The 22305-nt window shown below is 40.6% G+C and overlaps 1 protein-coding gene across 2 annotated transcripts; it reads right to left on the bottom strand.

Annotated features, from left to right (window-relative positions):
• Positions 1-1733: 1733 nt before the first annotated feature.
• On the bottom strand, positions 1734-21139 carry emc8 (ER membrane protein complex subunit 8). 2 transcript variants are annotated; one of them, XM_033035820.1, is made up of 6 exons: positions 20995-21138; positions 20725-20944; positions 13402-13478; positions 8544-8613; positions 8028-8122; positions 1734-4605 (listed from the first exon to the last, which is right to left on the bottom strand). In XM_033035820.1, the coding sequence occupies exons 2-6, from the start codon at positions 20926-20928 to the stop codon at positions 4446-4448; spliced, it is 606 nt and encodes a 201-aa protein (XP_032891711.1). In that variant the 5' UTR covers positions 20929-20944; positions 20995-21138; the 3' UTR covers positions 1734-4445. The 2 variants fall into 2 exon arrangements, with proteins under 2 accessions (XP_032891711.1, XP_032891712.1); XM_033035821.1 differs by having other exon boundaries at positions 20725-21139.
• Between the last annotated feature and the right edge of the window lie 1166 nt (positions 21140-22305).

The following is a 22305-nucleotide window of genomic DNA, read 5'->3' as shown; positions in this document are numbered from 1 at the left end:
CCATTCCACATACAAATTATGGTACCATTATCCTCCTGTATACAATTGATTAAGTGGAGGCAACATTCAAGACTAAACTGATTGTGTGCACTGAAATGGCAAAGATTGGACCAAAATCCACTAGAAAGTGAGGAGCGTTTGATCAGCAGATAAGAGTCGGGTGAGGAAGGAAGGGGTGGAGGCAAAACAAGAGGCTGGAATTTGATGTGGCGATCTCCAAATTCTGGAATATAATGGGAAAGGAAGGTGAACAATGGAATGGAATGGGAGGTGGTGGCGGCAAACGGAAACAGAGGGAGGAGAGGTGAGCAGTTACAGAGGAAGTGAATCCAGTGGGAATAATGAGTGACAAAGGGTTAAGGGGATCCAGTTGGATGAGTGTGCTTGGAGGAGAGGAAAAAATGGTAACGGGGCTAGGAAAAAGGGGGGCCCTCGTCTCGTCATGCACCTACACTCTGTCCTGTGACCTCATGCATCTCACAGTTGCCAGCTAATTTATTTCTTTATTTTTGAAAAGTGAAAATGGCAAAAATTGAATATTAATCTTAATGAACAAAACTAACAGGCATTAAAGGTGATGTGAGGAGAACCAGGATAGATAGGTGGAGAGAAAGGGACAAATGGGAAGCAGGTGAATTCATTGTTTATACCTTGGGATGAAGTGGCGTTTGGCCTCACTGGCAATGAAGGAGGCAGAGGACAGACATGGTGTGGGAATGGAAGGGAAAGAAAAATTACAATAAATGGCCACGACAAATAAAGCACAGATGTTCAGCAAAGCAGCTGCCTAGTCAGAGCCCCTTCTTCGCCCTAACTTTTTACCCCTCCCCTACACTTGTCCCACTGTTTGACTTCTCTCGGAGGCTGGACCTCCTTTGGTCCAGAAAAATGTTAATCTAGAAAGGCTCTGGAAAGAAGGGTGCTGAGAAAGAAGGAAAAAAAACATATTATTTTTATATAAACGGTGGTAGTTACTCAATGCAGAGGCTTGAATTTGGTCAAAATGGGATTCTTCAAATAACATGGCAAATGAAATAAGGCGTTCGTGGCATTTGCAGAGTAAATGTTTTCCATAATTGCCAGATGGGGGCTGCTTTGGCCAAGGCTTGCTTGCATTCATTTCAGAGCACAGAAAAGATGGACTCTTTAAAGCCCACACTAAACATAAAACCACAAAGACTGTATAGTTCCCTTTAACACACCGAGCCATGCTCTCCACAGTAATTCTATAGTAAAATGACTACCATTAGATAGCGCTGCATACCTTCATGTTCATTCCTGCTCTTGAGTGCTGGCCACGTGTGAGTTGAATATTCTCCTCATGTTTGCATGGGTTCCTCAAAGATATGCTGGTTATTGGTCAATTGCCAATTGTTGCTCCTAAGGTAGGCAAGTGGCAGTAGAATAAGGTGGAACGCGCGATAAGGTTACATGATTTGAATGTGGATAATAGGACTGATAGGACTGCTCCAAGGCCCGACAGACTCAATGAACCAAAAGGCACTTAATGCTGAGTGTAGATTGGGGAAGATGCAGCGAGCTAGAGCAAAATATTGTTGAATGCACTGATGGACTCAATGTTCAAAATGATCTTGTGTCACCAATCTCATTATCTTAATGAGGTCAGTTACTTTTCTATTGGAAAGTGGGATTAGGTTTGGTGGTCCTTGCAAGCCACCAGCAACAACTTATTGCATTGCAACAATAAAATTCTCATTTAGAAAAATGACAACTTTTGAAAGTAGTTTGCTTGTTTTATTAGAGATGAAAATCAACTGCTGGAAATGTGAAATAAATACATAGTGCTAGAAATAGAGAGATCGCTCAGGATCTGAAAAGGATGAATGCTTTGTGACATCAAATGCTATCAAAACATTCTTGCTTCTTACCATACATTTTCCTATTGTAGTTTCAGCGTTGTACGCAAGCTATCAATAATTTCCTCTTACCAACTTCACCAACCCGGTTACCCCTTCATGCTACCAATTCTCAATCCACATTGCCATTGTACAGAATAAGCTTCTGTTTCACTGTACACATTTAAAAGGCTGGAATTATGGAAAATACTTTTATGCTTTCTAGCAGTTTATCTCCCACTGTCATCCAAACAAAACTTGAGGTCGATGTTAAGTAAAGTGTTCCTTTGTATTTGTAAAAGTAATGTTTGCATTTAAATGATTTTAAACAGTAGAGTGGTTTGTTAGAACCAAGTCCAAAGCATGACAACTTCAAAAGGAATAGACAAGCTATTTAGACCCTCAAACTATTATTCCATTGAAAACACAGGGATCTGTGACCCAACTTAAAATCAAATCTTCTGGCAACTGTTTTGATAGCAGGAAGAATGATCAGGGGAAAGAATGACAATTGCCTCCTTGAGCAAGTGATAGATGAGCTGCGACCAGCTTCTCTGGCTCGTGCTCTGCAAACGTGCACGCACGTCTTCCCATTTTGTTAAATTGAAACTCAGCAAGAAAAAACAAAATAGCTTTTCTTGTAGAGCTCAAAACACTTTACAGACCCAAACCGTCTGCATTTCCACTTGGAACGTACTTCAGGAAACAAAGGTGTGATGTAATAACCAAACACTTCACAAAAATAAATTTGATTTGCCAGGAAATTGCTAGCACCATGACCAGTCGATTCCCATCCTCCCAATCCAAAATAACTCATTAAGTCTGGACACAAGGACATGCTTGTTGGTACATAGCTCAGCACCAAATATCTGCAAGTTCTTTTGAAACTAGATTTCAAGCAATTAGCTTGAACAAATCAGAATTGCATCTGAAAGTATTAAATAAATGCTAGAAACAGGTCAGCTGAAGAGTTGATGCATCAAGCTAAAGACTTTTATAATGAAAGGTCCTTGACCAAAATGTTAATTGCTTCTCCTTCCACGGGCATTGTTTGACATGTTCAGTGTTTCTAGCCTTTTTAATCTGACTTGGATGCAGAATATTTTCAACCCTACACATTGGAGGTTTTTTGTTTTAAGAAAATGTATGTCATACAACAGGTTAACTACAGAACTTGGATGGTTATCAAAAAACATTTTATAATAGGTTACACAAAGATGTTAACCACGAGGAAAGCTATATTTTGTCTCTTAAATAGAAATTCAAGTTTCTTCCAATGCAACAACATTGCTTTGAATTGTTTTCAGTTCTCCCTTCCTTGGAAATATTAATGCGATAACAGTTAAAAGATGCAACTTGTGCACAATAGCAAAAACAGATTAAAGACAAAACAAAATCTTATTTGCAGATATCAGATCCCAAGTAAACTCTTCGAACAGGAATATACCCTACAATAAGATTAGATTACAAAAAGGTTACAAATTCTAGGTTGCTGAGATTTCTCATTTGAAGGACAGTGGTTTTCTAACTAAGTTTGGATGCAATAAAAACAAATCCATGTTGGATGGAACGATTACAATAACTGAGACCAGAGTACAAATGCTGGTGCCTTGAGGGAAAAAAAAAATTACTGGAGGAATTTAGGTCAGGCAGCATCCGTGGGGTGAAGTGGACACATTGAAGTCCTGAACTGCAGTGTCATCAGCACATTTCCTTCCACAGATGCTGCCTGACCAGCTCGGTTACTCCAGCACTGTGTTACAAATAAGTAATCTTAAGTTTTATGAACATTTCATAACTAATTTTCTTGCTCTCCTTTAAAACATCTGATAGATTACAGATTACAAGGATCCTGTTTAGATGCTCAAGCATAGTTAGTCCTATGTAGTGCTCAAATGGATTTAAAAATATTTAAACTAGCCTGCTATTATACATAGAACATCAGTTTCAAATTAATAGATTCTACACAATGCTATTAATGAATGACTTGTGCAGCACCTTTGCAAGCCCAAGGCAGCCAAAAATGCTTTGAGCCAATGAAATACCTTTGAAATGTAAGCACTTTGGTTTGTCCAAAGTCTCCAACCTCAAACTCATTTTCTCAATTAACCGAAAAACATCCTCACTGACCATTGTAAATTAATCAAAGGCCAAATGCCTAACACTGGAGAACTGCATTAGCAACTGGAATAAAAAGATTACCGATAGAAACTGAGTCAAGAGCAGCATAAACTAATTTAAATCAAACAATTCTTTAAAATACGTTATTCTAAGATTATATACTTTAGAAATCACACACATATTTCAAATCTTTAGAAATATCGAAAACCCCAATTTAACCAACTAAAACAAAATGGGCAATTTGATTTCAAATCCCGTTTTCTTGAAAAAAAAACAAATGGACTCTTGGGTCAATTATCAGGAGACTGAAACATTTCACATCTCTTGGCACAGTGAACTGGAGTGCTCAATGCTTTCACTGTCATTTTACTGCTCTGACTTCACATTCAAAAGGGTAACTCATTACAGCCAAAGGTGTCAGTGGGTTTCCATGTATCAAGAGAATGCCCTCGGATATTCAAAGGTGCATCAGCAGAAATGGAGGACGGCTTTGTTGATCTCTGGGTTTGTCCAGTCATTCCTGAGATCGTCCATGTGGTTATCAAAATCCACCAAGGAGTCATAGGATTTACCATCCAGTAGACACGTCGTGATTCGTTGCACCTCTGACCAATCTTCACAGAAATCTCTGTACATAAAATAAAATCATACAAATTGGGGAAATTTGAATAATATTTCATTTCCAGCTGAGAAATCAAAGGAACTTAAAATGATATGAGGACATGGCAACATTCCACCTGAGAATAATTCTGATCAGTGGTTTATTTCTGACATTTTCCATATTTTCAGGTGCAGTTCCAACATTTTCTTTTCTATAGGTTACCAGTCAATAAACGGGGCAAATATGCAGAGAATCTAAAGATGCAAGAAACCCACAAAAGTGATAGGGGACTTCCAACAATACAAAAACATTTGAGGCTTGGAGAGAACAGAGCTCTCAGAGTATGTTGTTCAAGAACTGTTTTTGATCACTGATCTCAGTGTCACTGAGGAAAACATCTCAAACCGCATCAAAGTTTGGAATGCCAATGGAGAAGGATATAAATAATTTAAAGTAGGTAGAGCATGGCTGGTTTCAATACCATGAGAACAGTTCTGGCCCAGGTAAACTGGCAAATCTTATCAGTCAAAATTAGTTGAATAGTAAAAAGCATTTTCTCCGTAAAATGTTTGGGTGTGTTTCAGCTTCAGATGGGTAGGGAAATTAAAATTAACCCTCTGGATGTCTGTAGAAAGGGATTGCAGATGCTAGTTTATACTGAAGATAGATACAAAGTGCTCGAGTAACTCAGTGATGTTTTGGGTCCGGACCCTTCTTCAAACCAGAGTCTGAAGAAGGATCCTGACCCAAAACATCACACATCCTTTTTCTCCAGACTTTTTTTGGCACACTGAATTAGTCCAGTACTTTGTCTGGATATCTAATAGGAGCGAAAGAGACAAATTATTAAAAATCTGGGATGCATTGTTAATCCAATGAGAACAAGGTCAAGTACAAAAAACTGAGGGGGAAGGTCACTAAAGAATGAATGGAGACACAGAACAAAGACAAAGGGAATTGGATGTGGAACACTAAGATTTATAAGAGTGGAGTTGGGGCCGATCAGAAACTACAGTGCCCTCCATAATGTTTGAAACAAAGACCCGTCATTTATTTATTTGCCTCTGTACTCCACAATTTGAGATTTGTAATAGAAAAAACTCACAAATGTGGTTAAAGTGCACATTGTCAGATTTTATTAAAGGGTATTTTTTATACATTTTGGTTTCACCATGTAGAAATAACAGCTGTGTTTATACATTAGTCCCCTCATTTCAGGGCACTATAATGTTTGGGACACAGCTTTACAGGCATTTGTAATTGCTCAGGTGTGTTTAAATGCCTCCTTAATGCAGGTATAAGAGAGCTCTCAGCACCTGGTCTTTCCTCCAGTCTTTCCATCACCTTTGGAAACTTTTATTGCTGTTTATCAACATGACCAGTGTGCCAATGAAAGTCAAAGAAGCTACTATGAGACTGAGAAATAAGACTAAAACCATTAGAGACATCAGCCAAACCTTAGGCTTACCAAAATCAATTGTTTGGAACATCATTAAGAAGAAAGAGCACTGGTGAGCTTACTAATTGCAAAGGGACTGGCAGGCCAAGACCTCCACAACTGATGTCAGAAGAATTATCTCTACAATAAAGAAAACCCCCCAAACACCTGTCCAACAGATCAGAAATACTCTTCAGGAGTCAGGTGTGGATTTGTCAATGACCATTGTCCGCAGAAGACCCATTCAATGTGCTCATGGCTGATCATCCCCAATCAGTACCCTGTTCCTGCCTTCTCCCCATAATCCCCTGACTCCACTATCTTTAACATAGAAACATAGAAAATAGGTGCAGGAGTAGGCCATTCGGCCCTTCGAGCCTGCACCGCCATTCAATATGATCATGGCTGATCATCCAAATCAATATCCCATACCTGCCTTCTCTCCATACCCCCTGATCCCTTTAGCCACAAGGGCCACATCTAGCTCTCAAAAGTATCCAGAGAACCGGCCTCCACCACCCTCGGAGGCAGAGAATTCCACAGACTCACAATTCTCTGTGTGAAAAAGTGTTTCCTCATTGCCATTCTAAATGGCTTACCCCTTATTCTAAAACTGTGGCCCCTAGTTTTGGACTCCAACATTGGGAACACGTTTCCTGGCGCTAGCGTGTCCAAACCCTTAATAATCTCATATGTTTCAATAAAATACCCTCTCATCCTTCTAAATTCCAGGAGGAAGAAAGGGGATCTTATTGGAACATACAAGATTATTGTGCATGCCTTTAATAGGCCGAAGAAAAAACTGAATGAGACTAGCCCCCAAAACAAGCATAAGGTAAAGTGTTCAAAAGGGAACTGCAGATGCTGGAATATCGAAGGTACACAAAATTGCTGGGGAAACTCAGCGGGTGCAGCAGCATCTATGGAGCGAAGGAAATAGGCGACGTTTCAGGCCGAAACCCTTCTTCAGACCTGAAGAAGGGTTTCGGCCCGAAACGTCGCCTATTTCCTTCGCTCCATAGATGCTGCTGCACCCGCTGAGTTTCCCCAGCAATTTTGTGTACCAAGCATAAGGTAAATATGGCTGCAATACAGTCCTGGCAGAACATCACCAGAGAAGACACCATGAATCATAGACTTCAAGCATTCATTGCATGCAAAGGATATGCAACAAAATACTAAACATGACTACTTTCATTTACATTATGTTGCTGTGTCCCAAACATTATGGTGCCCTGAAATGGGCACTGCTGTAATTTCTATTGTATAAAATGTATAAAAATGGACTTTATTAAAATCTGACAATGTGCACTTTAACATGCGTTTTTTCTATTACAAATCTCAAATTGTGGAGGACAGAGGCAAATAAATAAATGATGGGTCTTTGTCCCAAACATTATGGAGGACACTGTAAATTAGAAAGAGGGCTTTCAGAGTGGCTGATGCACGGCAGTACTTTATATTATTCTTCACAGAGGAAGGTGCTATTGCTGAAGCCTCGATGTCACCAAGTTTGTGGATGGGCTAAAAATTGATCAAAATACTAGTAAGGGTAGGTGCACTTAGTGGATAATCACCTGGATCTCATGGGATGGCCATACTCATGCAAATTCAAATGGCGCCAGTGGAATGGAAAGTTAAAAATACCACTTTGTTATCCAGCTGGGTTATCCTTACTGTCACTGTCAAGCCTCAAGGTTCCCATCAGGTTCATCAAAACTTGAGATGTTGACAAAAGGATAACTAAGGTGATCTCTTCTCCTCTTCAAAGAACAGCAAGGAATCTTATGTATCCTGCTAATTGGCTATTACATTTAACATTACAGTACATGCTTCTTCAATACTGTGTTGTCCTCATTGATACTTGGATCTCTGGTGTGGGTATGAATCATAACCTAACGATTCAGACTATCGACAAAACTATTGCAGGCATTTACAAATGACAAAATATATTTTTTACATATGAAAAAAATGCTCAAATTTATTTCAGATCACCAACATCTGCACTCACATATTTGGGTCTTTGCATCGCCATTTGTTTTCATGGTGTTCATATACTACAATTGATTGTTCCTCACACTCCATTGTAAATTTATGATTATCCACCTAGAGAATTTGGAGTCAAAGTGTTATAAGCAGCACAGTCCATGACATGGCAGATTCATAACTAAAAACAACAGAATATTGTCTCTCCCTTCACCTGCACCTTTCACCCTCTTTATCAAAGGCGCTCAGACTTTATAGCGTCACACCTTGAGGCAATCTAGCCCGGTGATTTCAAACAGATTAGCCGACTCATTACAGAAAGGAAACAACATTTGTTTCTGGATCATAATAAAAATGATTCTAATTGAAGTGAGAATTTTCTGATCTCCATTGCTCTCCAGCCACCATGTTCAGCAGTTGATTCACTCAACAAGGGTACAAAAGACAGATTGGCTTCAGAAACCTTAAATGGCTAATTCTAATGCTAAAGAGCATTTTCTATTACTCAATCCCTATAAGACACTCAGTAATCATACTGTACCATGATAAGGGCTGCATCATTGAAGCTTTCAGCGATTCGAGAAGCAACCTTCTCAGCAACCTGGTTTGGGCTGTTTAAAAAGAAAAGCAATTGTTATAATCAAAATTATATTTATGCTGGAAAAAATCAACACTGATGACATATGACAAAAGTGCTCAAATTATACAAAATCCAAAAGCACATTGTGTGCGATTTATGTTCCTCAACCACTGAGCAAGCCAAGAATGAACATTCAAGACTACAATTAAGAATCAGTGTCTATTTCATAACCAGCCCCTCAAACAAGGTACAATGTTTGAGACAAGACAGAACACGGTGGGCCAACTTCACTATAACCATGGAATTAAAAACTTTGAGCTTTGGATTCAAAGCACTAACTCTTTTCCATTATTTTAATTCTCCATTCTCATCGTCCCCCCCCCCCCTCCCCAACGCCCATGAGATTTATGGGGTCTATACATGTACAGGCAACTCATTTGTATAGGTAGCTAAGCGACTAGAAGTACAGGTCTGTTAATAAAAATGAAATATGCCCTATATGAGCCTTGTTTAAGGCCAAGGGAACATTGAAATACTTAGTGATTGCAAATCAAAAGTACATGGAATAATACTGTGACATTGAGATACAGTAATGCTTTCCCCAATGCACTTGTTTTTTGGAATTGTGCTGCAACTAATATTAGTTACAAGTTACGCATGAAATAAAGTTGGCAGTATTAAAGTTTAAGAAGCTTCATTTCTCAGAATCAGGTCAGACATGTTATAACAATGGCCTTTAACCTCAGCATATTTTGGTCTTATGATTTTTGTGCAAAGGGTTTCAAGTGAAAAATAACTCTAGTACTAAGTTGTGGTGTGCTGCCAGAAACCCTGCTGGTATGGATAAGAAATAAAAACAGATAAAACAAGCAGCAGTTCAGTTCGTTTTGTGTTTATTCCATTGTGCAGCAAATGTTCCCAGGACTAAAAATAGCTAGCCGTAGGCTTTTCACAATGCTTTGCAATGATTGCAGTGCAAATTATAATTTAGCCATAGTACACCATCACAAATGATACTACTGCAGAATAGTACAACACAGGAATATGCCCTTCAGCCCACAATGCCTGTGCCAAACATGATGTTAAGTCCTCTGACCCACATCTATCCATCTAGGGAACCAATTAATGTTATTGGACGAACACTTTGGAATCAGCCACCACAGTTCCACTCGCTTTAAAATAGTTATGGATGAGCACAGAGCTGGACCACACGTTAAAGTTCTAAACTGGAGGAAGGCCAACTTTGGCGATATTAGGCAGAATCGTACACAAATTGATTGGAGTAGGTGGTTTGCAGGCAAAGGGATGTCTGGAAAATGGTAGGATTTAAAAGTCTGATAGCGAGAATTCGAGGTTTGCATCTTCCTGTTAGTGAAAGACAAGTTAGGAAAGTGTCAGGAAGCCTGGTTGCTGAGAGGAATTGAAGCTAAAAATGCATCGGTTAGGTATAGGCTAGGCTGCTGGGGTTCAAACTTACCCGTGGAAAAGTTCCAGGAAGTTAGAAGCATACTCAAGGAGGAAATCAGGAGGGTAAAAAAGGAACACAAGACACAGTGCCCTCCATAATGTTTGGGACAAAGACACATAATTTATTTATTTGCCTCGGTCCTTCACAATTTGAGATATGTAATAGAGAAGAAGAAAAATCACATGTTGTTAAAGTGCACATTGCCAGATTTTAATAAAAGCCATTTTCATATATTTTGGTTTCACCATGTAGAAATGACAGCAGTGTTTATAGATAGTGCCCCCTCTCCCCCACATTTCAGGGCACCATAATGTTTGGGACCCAGCAATATAATGTAAATGAAAGTAGTCATGCTTAATATTTTTTTGCATATCCTTTGGATGCAATGAATGCTTGAAATCTACGAGTCATGGACATCACCAGTTGCTGGATGTCTTCTCTGGTGATGCTCTGCCAGACCTGTATTGCAGACATCTTTACCGTATGCTTGTTTTGGGGGCTAGTCCCCTTCAGTTTTCTCTTCAGCCTATAAGGCATGCTCAATTGGGTTGAGATCGAGCGATTGACTTGGCCACTCAAGAATTGACAATTTTTAGCTTTGAAAGGCTCCTTTGTTGCTTCAGCAGTATGTTTGGGATCATTGTCTTGCTGTAGAATGAATCGCAGGCCAATGACTTTTGAAGCATTTGTTTGAACTTGAGCAGATAGACTGTGTCTATACACTTCAAAATTTATTATGCTACTACCATCAGCAGTTCTATCATCAATGAAGACCTTGTAACAAACCTTCAGCAACCATACATGCCCAGGCCATAACACTCCCACTACCGTTTTTCAGATAAGATTGTATGTTTTGGATCTTGTGCAGTTCCTTCTCTCCTCCATACTTTGCTCTTGCCATCAATCTGATATAAGTTAATCTTCATCTCAACTGTCCACAAGATCTTTTTCCAGAACTATGGTTGCTCTATTAAGTACTTCTTGGCAAACTGTAACCTGGCAATCTATTCTTGCGGTTGACCAGTGGTTTGCATCTTGCAGTGTAGCCTCTGTATTTCTGTTCATGAAGTCTTCTGCGGACAGTGGTCAATGACAAATCCACACCCGACTCCTGAAGAGCGTTTCTGATCTGTCGGGCAAGTGTTTGGGGATTTTTCTTTATTATAGAGAGAATTCTTCTGTCATCAGCTGAGGAGGTCTTCCTTGGCCTACAAGTCCCTTTGTGATTAGTAAGCTCATCAGTGCTCTCTTTCTTCTTAATGATGTCCCAAACAGTTGATTTTGGTAAGCCAAAGGTTTGGTTCTTTGACTTTAATTGGAACAACTTTGCTCCTCATGTTGATAAACAGCAATAAAAGTTTCCAAAGGTGATAATAAGACTGGAGGAAAGACTAGGTGCTGAGAGCTCTCTTATAGCTCTCTCATGAAGGAGGCAATTAAACATATATGAACAATTACAAACACCTGTGAAGCTATCTGTCCCAAACATTACGGTGCCCTAAAATGGGGGGGACTATGTCTAAACACAGCAGTAATTTCCACATGGTGAAACCAAAATCTATAAAAATACCCTTTAATAAAATCTGACAATGTGCACTTCAACCACTTCTGATTTTTTCTATTATAAATCTCAAATTGTGGAGTACAGAGGGAAATAAATTTGGTTCTTTGTCCCAAACATTATGGAGTCCACTCTGGCAGATAATATCAAAGAAAATCCACAACTTTCCCAAGTATATTAGGGTCATAAGGAATAGGAGCAGAATTAGGCCATTCGGGCCCAGCAAGTATATTCCGCCATTCAATCACGGCTGATCCATCTCTCCATTCTAACCACATTCTCCTGCCTTCTCCCCATATCCTCTGACACATGTATTAATCAAGAATCTACCTATCTTTGCTTTAAAAATATCCACTGACCATTAAGGGAAAAGGGTAGCTAGAAAGAGAATAGGCCCCCCTTAGAAACAAAGCGGTCATCTGGAACCTCAAAAAATGGACAAGATCCTCAATGAATATTTCTCCTGTTTTTTTACCACAAAGCATGAAGACTAGGGAACTTGGGAAAGTTAATGGAGATGCCTTGAAAATTGTCCATATTATGGTCGATATGATGCTGGCTGTCCCAAGGCAGATAAATATTCCAGTCCTGATCAGATATATCCAAGGACACTATGAAGCTAGATAAGAAATTGCAGGCTCCCTGGCTGAGATGTATAAATCAGTAAACATGGGCAAGGTGCCAGTAAATTGGAGGGTAGGTAACATTTTGATTCCATTGAAGGGCTGCAAAGAAAAATTTGAGAACCATAGCACAGTAAACCCAACATCTATGGTAGGCAATGTCACTGGAGAGAGGTAAGGTACATTTGGAAGGACGAGTGTTGATTAGGTTACTCAGCATGCATGTGGGAGATTGAGGGAGCATATTTTTAGGACAAGATGGGAAAAATCAGAACCCTTAAGGGAACATATTTTCATGGAGAACGTGTACATTCCACACAGACGCCATAAAATTTATGAAATCACAGGTTGAAGTTGTGTGGCAGCAACTTACCTTTTGTAGAAAACCATTGAAGATGGCAAAAAGGCATTGCAGTGTCAGGAGGTCAGCTAATCATTTCGGAGACCCAGTCTCTGATCTGCTCTTACAGTCATTTATATGGTTAGTCCAATTGTGTACCCAAATATGCTGATGCCAAGATTGTTGGAGGACTCAGCAATAGTATTTGTTTTATGGGAAGGTATTACATGCCACTTAACCCATGCCAGCATATGGCCAACAGCTTACCACACAAAGAAATCTTTTTATTCAGATTGCTGCCAGAAGCAAGATGCTCATTCTTGTGTCGTGATATAATCATACGGGTCTTAAAAATCATGTGGTGTCTGATATGGTCACATTTTACAGGTTAGAAAACACCAGATCTGATATCCATATTGGCTGATTGTCTACCGCTCTCAACTTTACACAACAGAGCATCATAGCAGCTGTCATCAAAAAGCTTTTTTTTTTGTTTTTGTTTTTTTTTTTTAAAGTTGGCCAACACTAAATAGTAATGCAAGAAAATGATTTTAGCATTTGTGCATTCCACACTGTCTGCACCCATAGAAAATATTTATAATTTTGAGCTAACAATTCTTCTCCCTCAGGAATACATGATCTCAGCTGTTTGCAAAAACAAGGCATCAAGTGTGCCATTTTGTATATGGTAATGAATTTGTTTAAGTATCAGACTAGAATTAATTACCATCCCTCAAGTTGGTGAATAGGGGTCTGAAAGGTTATGAAACATTAATTTAGCTTTTAATATAGAACAAGAATGCATCTTATAACAATATTTTACACACCTGGTGTCCTTCATGCGTTCATTTGCCTGGTAGTATCCAGCTATTATATAGTTATTTTCTTTACACCAAGAGTCCACCTAAGGAAATAAAAGTACAAGATAAATGTATTAAGGACATGTATAATACTAATGCAGGAAAGAAAAATGTTTCCATATTTGGTCTGTTGAGTTGCCTATAGTTTTTGGACTGCTTAATGAAATCCATGACCATGTTGAGAAGACAGGAAAGCAGTGGACATGTTTGTCAGCAAGATTATAGCCAATGACAGAGTCAGGGAATAAAGAAGCATATAGGGCAATAACAACATTTAAGTATTCTTTAAAGGATATGGGTTTCCATTCCCAGTGTATCCTTGCTGCACTGTTCTGTACGAGTCACGTAGCTGAGAGACTCGTCACATTTATGTCAGATTAACATCAGGGGCGGCACCGTGGCGCAGCGGTCGAGTTACTGCCTTGCAGCACCAGGCATCCAGGTTCAATCCTGACAACAGGTGCAGCCTGTACACAGTATGTATTCTCCCTGTGACTGCATGTTTTTTTCTTCGAGTGCTTTGGTAACAAATTGGACATTGTCCCTTGTGTGTAGGATAGTGCTCGTGCACGGGACGATCATTGGTTGGCGTGGACTCAGTGGGCCAAAGGGCCTGTTTCCACACTGTATCTCTAAAGTCATTAGTAAAAGAAATATACCAAACTTCTCTAAACAGAGGAATCAGGTGAATTTTAGAAAACACAATCTAGTTGTTTTGTGTCACCTTTAATACTATACTTCTGATTTAATTTGCTGCCACAGAGATTCCAATTTTCATCTCCACTTTAGCACATTCTGGACTTCCTATTTCAAGCCCAGAAGTGTGACTGCACTATTTATCTCTGACCTGGTGCAATGTGCAATGAGAGCATGTGTGGCAAAGAACAGAATGCAGTAAGCCAGTGGAGCTTGAAGACAAAATTGAACATTTTGAATGAATGAATACTCGACACTTAAGATCAGAAAACATGCTCCTGAATTCAAAAACAGCAAAGATAGAGGAATAGAACATGACTAAAGATGAAACAGATAATGACAATAGCATTTATCACCGGGTAAATATTTAAAGAACAAGATATTCAGTAACGAGCAAAATGCTGAGGCTTCACATAGACCTTCACACAACTTAGCTTAAGTCTGCAGATGGGAGTCGAGCCCTTGAACAATTTCACTAACATTGTAGTGGTGCATACATTGCTTATTGATCCTTTTTAATATTAGATAAGCTGTAATCAAAAACAGGAATTATCTTTGCATGATGGGAAGAAGAGGATGGAGTCAGTTGTTATGAACATTTGCAAAGGTTGATCTCCAGTTTCTTGAATAGAGAAACAAAGTTGAGCCCGAGTAGACATGGGATGATCATATAAAAAGGCAATTCCTTCTGATTCAGACTGGAACAGAGCAATGCAAAGGAAGTGAACTCCAGCAGGCAGAGAGGGTGGTCAATACAGTCAGTCAAAAATCAAGAAAATGAGAAAATAATTACAGTTGCAGAAGATGTTTATTTGGCAAGAGTTTCCTCTGCAGCGAATGGTGAAAATAGACGAGTTACTGAAAATTAAAGGTGGTGGTTATTTGGAGAAACAATCATGCTTACCAGGGTGTTGGAAGAGAACCAGGTCAGGCACAATATGGTTAAAGATAGGGTGCTATTGCTGAACATAGCAATAGAAACTACTAAAGTTATCAAACACAAGGCACTCGACAGGACAACATTTTAACTTATGCCACATGGATCAACAATTCAGTCCAAGGTAGATAAAGAAATTGGTTTAGCGAGGAAGAATTCTGCTCTAGCAACAGGGAGTAAACTAAAAAAAATAGAAGAGTACAGAATTTGCAAAAATAGAGAAGGGGCATTGTCTCGGTTGTGTTTGAAAACGAGGCAGTATCTTTTCCAAGAGGCATGTTTAACCAGGACCAATATAGATGAACAGTGTGATGGTGTATACACAAAATGCTGGAGAAACTCAGCAGGTGAAACAGCATCTATGGAGAGAAGGAATGGGTGACGTTTCGGGTCGAGACCCTTCTTCAGACTGATGTGGGGGGTGGGGGCGGGAAAAAGAAAGAAAGTGGGCGGAGACAGTAGGACGTAGGAGAACTGGGAAGGGGGAGGGGAAGGAGGGAGAGAGCAAGGGCTAACTAACATTAAAGGTCAAATGTTCATACCGCTGGGGTGTAAACTACCCAAGCTAAATATGAGGTGCTGTTCCTCCAATTTGCACTGGGCCTCACTCTGACAATGGAGGCGGACCAGGACGGAAAGATCAGATTGGGAATGGGAGGGGGAGTTGAAGTGCTGAGCAACCAGGAGATCAGGTTGGTTACGACGGACTGAGCGGAGGTTTTCAGCGAAACGATCGTCGAGCCTGTGATTGGTCTTGCCGATGTAGAGAGGTTGACACCTGGAACAGCGGATGCAGATGAGGTTGAGGAGGTTCAAGTGAACCTCTGCCTCCCCTGGAAAGACTGATTGGGTCCATGGATGGAGTCGAGGGGGGAGATAAAGGGACAAGTGTTGCACTTCCTGCCATTGCAGGGGAAAGTACCCGGGGAGAGGGTGGTTTGGGTGGGAAGGGACAAATTGACCAGGGAGTTTCGGAGGGAACCGACTCTGTGGAAAGCAGAAAGGGGTGAAGATGGGAAGATCTGGCCAGTAGTGGGATCTGGTTGGAGATGTGATGGTGTGATGGGTGAACAGTGTTTGGATAAAAACATGGGCAAAATTTTGAATAAATGTGTGCTAATGAAGAATGAGAGGTTGGGCAAGAAATCTGAGTAATAAGTAAGCAAGGCGGCCTAGATAGAAAGGATTAGATAGTGGATGTTATGGGGATGTTTCCAGTTGTGGGAGAGTCTGGGACTAGAGGGCATATGATGCACTCGTAGAATGAAGATGGACAAATTTCTTTAGCCAGACGCAGGTGAATCTGTGGAATTCATAACCACAGATGGCAGAGGAGGCCGAGTCATTGGGTATTTTTAAAGTTGTTCTTGATTAGTAAAGGTGTCAAAGGTTATAGGGAGAAGGCAGGATAATGGGGCCGAGAGAGAAAAATAAATCAGGCATTATCAAATGTCAGAGCAGACTCGATGGGCCAAATGTCTGCTCCTATGTCTTATGATCATATAAGTGAGAGCATCCTTCACTAAATATTGTCACTCATTTCTCTTTGTTTTATGAAAACCTATTGCCTGTAACCCCTCTAAAAGGGAACAGCTTCCAACCATCCTTTCTGTGCAGATCCTTTGTTTTAGGCAAGAATAAAAAAATATTTTGTCTTTCTCTTTGAAGAGTTCTAGCTCCTTATCTATCCAGGGATGAGCTCCTAATCTCACAAATCGTTTCCAATACCAAGTGTTCAATAACCAGTTCAAATTCTGGACACCCAATTGACTATTTACAGTGCCCTCCATAATGTTTGGGACAAAGACCCATCAATTATTTGTTTGCCTCTGTACTCCACAATTTGAGATTTGTAATAGAAAAATATCACATGTGGTTAAAGTGCACATTGTCAGATTTTATTAAAGGCCATTGCATCAGTCACAGTTTGTGTATCTTGTAAATTATTAAGAGATTTTGCAGTGGAGCAAACAAAATGAGTAGGAAATAACTGCAGATGCTGGTTTAAATCAAAGGTAGACACAAAATGCTGGAGTAATTCAGTGGGTCAAGCAACATCTCTGGAGCGAAGGAATGGGTGATATTTTGGGTTGAGACCCTTCTTCAGACCTGGGATAAGAGGATGAGCTTTCCATGAGTGTGTAACATTAAGCACGAATTAAATAAACTCAACCACTGCAAGATATTGAATAGCCACTATCATAAATGTTCAGAGACTTGTTGGCAATGGGACAAAAGAACAACAAGAAGGTAGACACAAAATACTGGAGTAACTCAGCGGGTCAGGCAGCATCTCTGGAGGGAAGGAATGGGTGACGTTTTAGGTCGAGGCCCTTCTTCAGATCTGAAGTATATTGATGCACTTCTCAAAGACCAAACAAACTCCAAACTGTCAGTATTTTTCCTCCTTGTCTGATACATTTCAAAACCTAAAATTGTATTTTTGTTCAGCTTTTAAGTGATTCAGCGTCAAGATTCTTGTATTGCCTTTTACAATTCTTGATCCAAGTTGTACTGTGTTCATTCTTGAAGCAGAAAACATTTCCACTCTGTTTAAACTGCAAGTTTTTTTTTTTTTTTTTCAAAATATACTTTATTCAATTGGTAAATATATACAATTTCTGAACCATTCAAACAAAATTCATCCGACATTTTCGGAGACTATACAAACTTTTTCCAGTGCAATTTTTTTACATTTGTCAAATTTCACCAAACAGTCCCCCACCAGTGCCACTCTGTGGCCCCTGTTCAAGTAATAAATATATACAATGTGTACACAGTGCGGAAATTTCCATCTGACATTTCAAGTTCCACAAAAAATGTCCCCCACCCGTGCCACTCATGTGGCCCTCTGGTGTGGGATACCTTCCCTTAATTTAATTTAATTTGAGGGGCGTCTCCACCATACTGTGCCCCCCATGTCCAGCAGCGGAAGGACCCTAGACTGTGGCCCTCCCCCACCGAGCCTTGGCGTTGGCTGCACCAAGCTTCAGCGAGTCCCTTAGCACGTACTCCTGCAGTCTGCAGTGGGCCAGTCGGCAACATTCCCTGACGGACATCTCGCTCTGCTGGGTGGTGAGCAACGCTCGGGCAGACCAAAGAGCGTCTTTCACCGAGTTGATGACCCTCCAGCAGCACTCGATGTCAGTCTCTGAATGTGTCCCTGCAAGTTGCGTTGTCAAATACCCAATTTAAGCACACGTCTATACACACTGTTAGCTCTCCCCATTTTAAACACTCAGATCTCATCTCTAGGCCATCAGGGAATATTTCCAGTTTACTCCCACAATACATCAACTATGTCTAGGGAAAATAACTTATTTATTAGGCTAAGGCCACCTGTTTCCACAGGAAGAGCTACACTAAAAATGCAAAAAGCCCAGGTGTTCAAATATAGTTCACCATGATGAAATAACTGAGGTTTTAAAAATTGGCAAAAGTACTTCCTGATCCTGTGTATTTTTAACTGATAATTTTATAACTGAGATTATTGCCGTATTTTATATAAACATGCAGATGAGGGAAGAAAAAAATGAAATCACACTAGGCTTGTACATTTCAAAGCAAGTTTCTCCAACCGTGAAGAGTTTGTTTTCATTTTGTTTTTGAAATAATGCCCTTCGGCCCGCCGACCAGCGATCCCTGCACACCAACACTATCTTACACACACTTGGGACAATTTGCAATTTTAAAAAATCAAGCCAATTAACCAACAAACCCGTACGTCTTTGCAGTGTGGGAGGAAACCAGAGGTCCTGGAGAAAACCCATGCAGGTCACGGGGAGAACATACTCCATACAGACATTACCTGCAATCAGGATTGAACCAAGGTCTCTTGACGCGAAGGCAGCAACTCTACCGGTGCGCCACCATGCCGTCCATAACTAGACCCGTAAAATTTTACCCACAGATTTTAAAAGTTATATTGCCACATAACTGCAGAACACTGTTCCACAAATCTCATCCAGACAATGGGAGAAACTATCACCATATAGAATATCACATTTTTATCAACATGACAAAAATGTTAAGTAAAAAGCACTTCCTAATTAACATGCATACAAAGTGACATATAAATGCCAATTGTCTCCTGAGGCCATAGAGATTATGCTGGAAAGTAATAAGTACTAGCGTTACCAATAATTTAGTATATTACACAATCTGTACAAGTGAAACATCATTGCACAATGCAAGAAATAAAAAGGATGACAAATCTAAAGTGTTTTGGTGATTAGCTAGCTTAAATGACTATTCCAGAATTTTATATATTTTAAATAAGTATGAAGCAGAGGAGCTTTAAAGGAGCTCCATATATGAGCAACTAGTTTCAAACAGAGACGTTCTACTCCAACAAGCGATTTGAGGGAGAGAACAATACACAAGCCTCAAGGCAGGACTGAAATATGTGGTAACGTGATCCAAAGCTGAAATATTGTAGATGTAGGACAATCCAAGGTCAAAGACGTGTTTAAAAACAAGCTGAACGATATACCATTATAAATCAGGAAGATAGAGCGTGACTGAAATTCATGAGCCAGGACAAGATAAAGAACTTTGTAAAAAAAAGTGTCCAGTTGTTCTGGACAAGAGAACCAACAAGACTGGAGATCGGCAACTTGGTCATGAAGTTAACAAAATTTAAAACTCAATGAACATTGACTCAATGAACATTAAAACTCAATGAACAATGAACATAAAACTCAACCCTGAACATTATGGAAAAAGCGATGTGTTTGCAATCGAGTAGTGACAACTATTATTTTTATCAATAGGCAAAACACAGTACTGTAGTATTGTTTTGTAAATTAAACTTAAATTTGATAATAGCACAGTGCTGGAGTAACTGAGCAGGTCTGGCAGCATCACCAGAGAGTTTGACTTTAGTTTATTGTGACATGTACCATGGTATAGTGAAAAGCTTTTGTTGCGTGCTAACCAGACAGCAAAAACACAATACATGATTACAATCGAGTTATCTACAGTATACAGATACATTATAAGAGGAATAACATGAATAATGTTTAGTGCAAGATAAAGTCCAATCAAAGACAGTCCAAGGGTCTCGAATGACAGTAGATAGCAGCTCAGGACTACTCTTTGATTGTTGGTAGGATGGAGAACATGGTAGATGACGTTTTGGGTCAGGACCTTTCTTCGGACTGAATTATCAAACCCGACTCAGTCAGAAGAAGTTTTGGAAAGAACTGCAGATGCTGGTTTAAATCAAAGGAGTAACTCAGCAGGACAGGCAGCATCTCTGGAGAGAAATAATGGGTGACCCTTCTAGGGTCTCGACCCAAAACGTCACCCATTCCTTCTTTCTGATGCTGCTGATGCTGCTGTCCCGCTGAGTTAATCCAGCATTTTGTGTCTACCTTCAGTCTGAAGAAGGGCCTCAACCCAAAACGTCACCTACCCCCATTCTCCAGAGATGCTACTTGACCTGCTGAGTTACTCCGGCATGTGTTCGTTTGTAGATTTGATAATAGCTGGCATTAGTTATGATTATTTAAAAAATCTCTTTAACAATGTGACAATGATTGTCAGGCTTTTATTACCTTCATTGCATCATGTTTATAACATCAACACTGTAAACTCCAGGTTTTCGCTGGAAATTGTCACAGATTACTCTAAGGGTTTAAAACCTTTCCCCTTACCAGAGTCAGAGCCACTTCCAGCATGGGAGCGAGGGCCAGGGTGCCATGGAAGAAGGGCACACAGTCCACAAAGAGCACGGGCTGGCCCTCCTTCCTCTTGAACCTCTCGACCACCAGGATGCCGTTGACGGCACAGTGCGGGTACTTGGCGGCGTGCAGCAGCATCTTGCAGTAGGCCTGGGTCGTCAGCCTGAACACGGTCATGGCGTCAACTTGCCCTTGCTTGCTTCCTCGCTCGGCACGGTCCGCTCACTCCACCCGCCCGCTGCGCCTCACATACTCACCGTGCAGGCCGAGGAGGTGTCAACAGGACGCGGGATGGCGATGCCGGGCTTATTCCCCTCACAGCCACGCTGAGCTTTGCCTCTCCCCGACCGGCACAGCCAAGCGCTCGACTACTGTCGCAAAACACGTGCCGCAAACCAAAGATCTTAGAGCACTAAGATCTTTGCCGCAAACTATGGCCGCACCTGCCATTGCATTAACCGGCCAATCATCAGGAGGCTAACGGTCTAGTGGGCCAATCAAGAACGGGTACGCACCACACTAGACCAATAGAAGGGAGGGCTTGTGCTTCCACATCACCAATCACCGAGCGGTGTCCAGCTTGAACGCCCAATAAAGAGCAAGAGCCTGAGCTCACGGTCCAATGAGGCGGGTCTGAAGGACTAGTTCTCCAGCCAGGCTTCATTTAGACCAAAGCTCCTATAGCTATTAGATCTTTGATTTGGACATAGACACAAAGTGCTGGAGTAACTCAGCGGGTCAGGCAGCATCTCTGGAGAGAAGGAATGGATGATGTTTCGGATCAAGACCCTTCACACTCGTTTGGAGAACTATTGATAGCAATCATGGAAAAAAAGCCTCATTCGACAGTAGATGGCTCAGAAAGCCATTAGGTCCCTTAAATTCATGCCGGCTCTTAAACAATTGAATGGACCAGTAAAGAGCAATTTTAAATGTAAATATTGATATGCTGGAAAATAGCTGAAGCAGTACAGTAAACTCTTGTTGTAACAGACCATATATAATGGTACTTTATTGTCACATGTACTGGTGTACAGTGAAATTCATATTTGTATACAGTTTAGAACAAGTACCATTATACATAAGTACTTAACTACTTCTTAGATAAACATCTCAGATATAGTACAAATGCATAGCAGCAGTACACTGAAACACTACTCAGATTCAACAGTTTTGGCACCCTTTTCAAGATCCAGTTGTAAGTGCAGTGTTCTTGGCCTAACCATGAAGGCCCGTTGTCCTGGCGGCGTTGCAGGGTTGGCCTGGCCAAGTGAAGCCTTTGGTGTCCTCCATCGTTGTTCCACCACTGTTCAGCTGCAAGCCGTATACCGGTCCACGTGCTTGGCCTCTTGGAGCCGCGCTCAGTCCAGTCGAGCTTCCTCTGTCCAATTCCCTCCTCTGGGCAGACAAGCCCAGCCTACTGTCGGGTATGGCCGTGGCACGATGGGGGTAACCTTCTGCCATGATCGGTCTAGCTCCTCTCGACTGTCGTCGCTGATTTTATGAGCCCTCTCTCATCCTTTACTAGAATTTAAAGTGCTCAATGTTTAACAG

Source organism: Amblyraja radiata, chromosome 17, assembly GCF_010909765.2.
Source record: "Amblyraja radiata isolate CabotCenter1 chromosome 17, sAmbRad1.1.pri, whole genome shotgun sequence".
In the NCBI taxonomy this organism is placed as follows: Eukaryota; Metazoa; Chordata; class Chondrichthyes; order Rajiformes; family Rajidae; genus Amblyraja; species Amblyraja radiata.
This window is presented reverse-complemented; position numbering and strand designations above follow the sequence as displayed.

Coding starts and splice junctions, on each gene's coding strand:
- emc8 (XM_033035821.1), bottom strand. CDS start 20,928: ATGACCGTGTTCAGGCTGACGACCCAGGCCTACTGCAAGATGCTGCTG. Junction 8,614..13,401: donor GAACGCATGAAGGACACCAG/GTGTGTAAAATA, acceptor CTTTTTAAACAG/CCCAAACCAGGTTGCTGAGA. Junction 4,606..8,027: donor CGATGCAAAGACCCAAATAT/GTGAGTGCAGAT, acceptor TTTTATGTACAG/AGATTTCTGTGAAGATTGGT.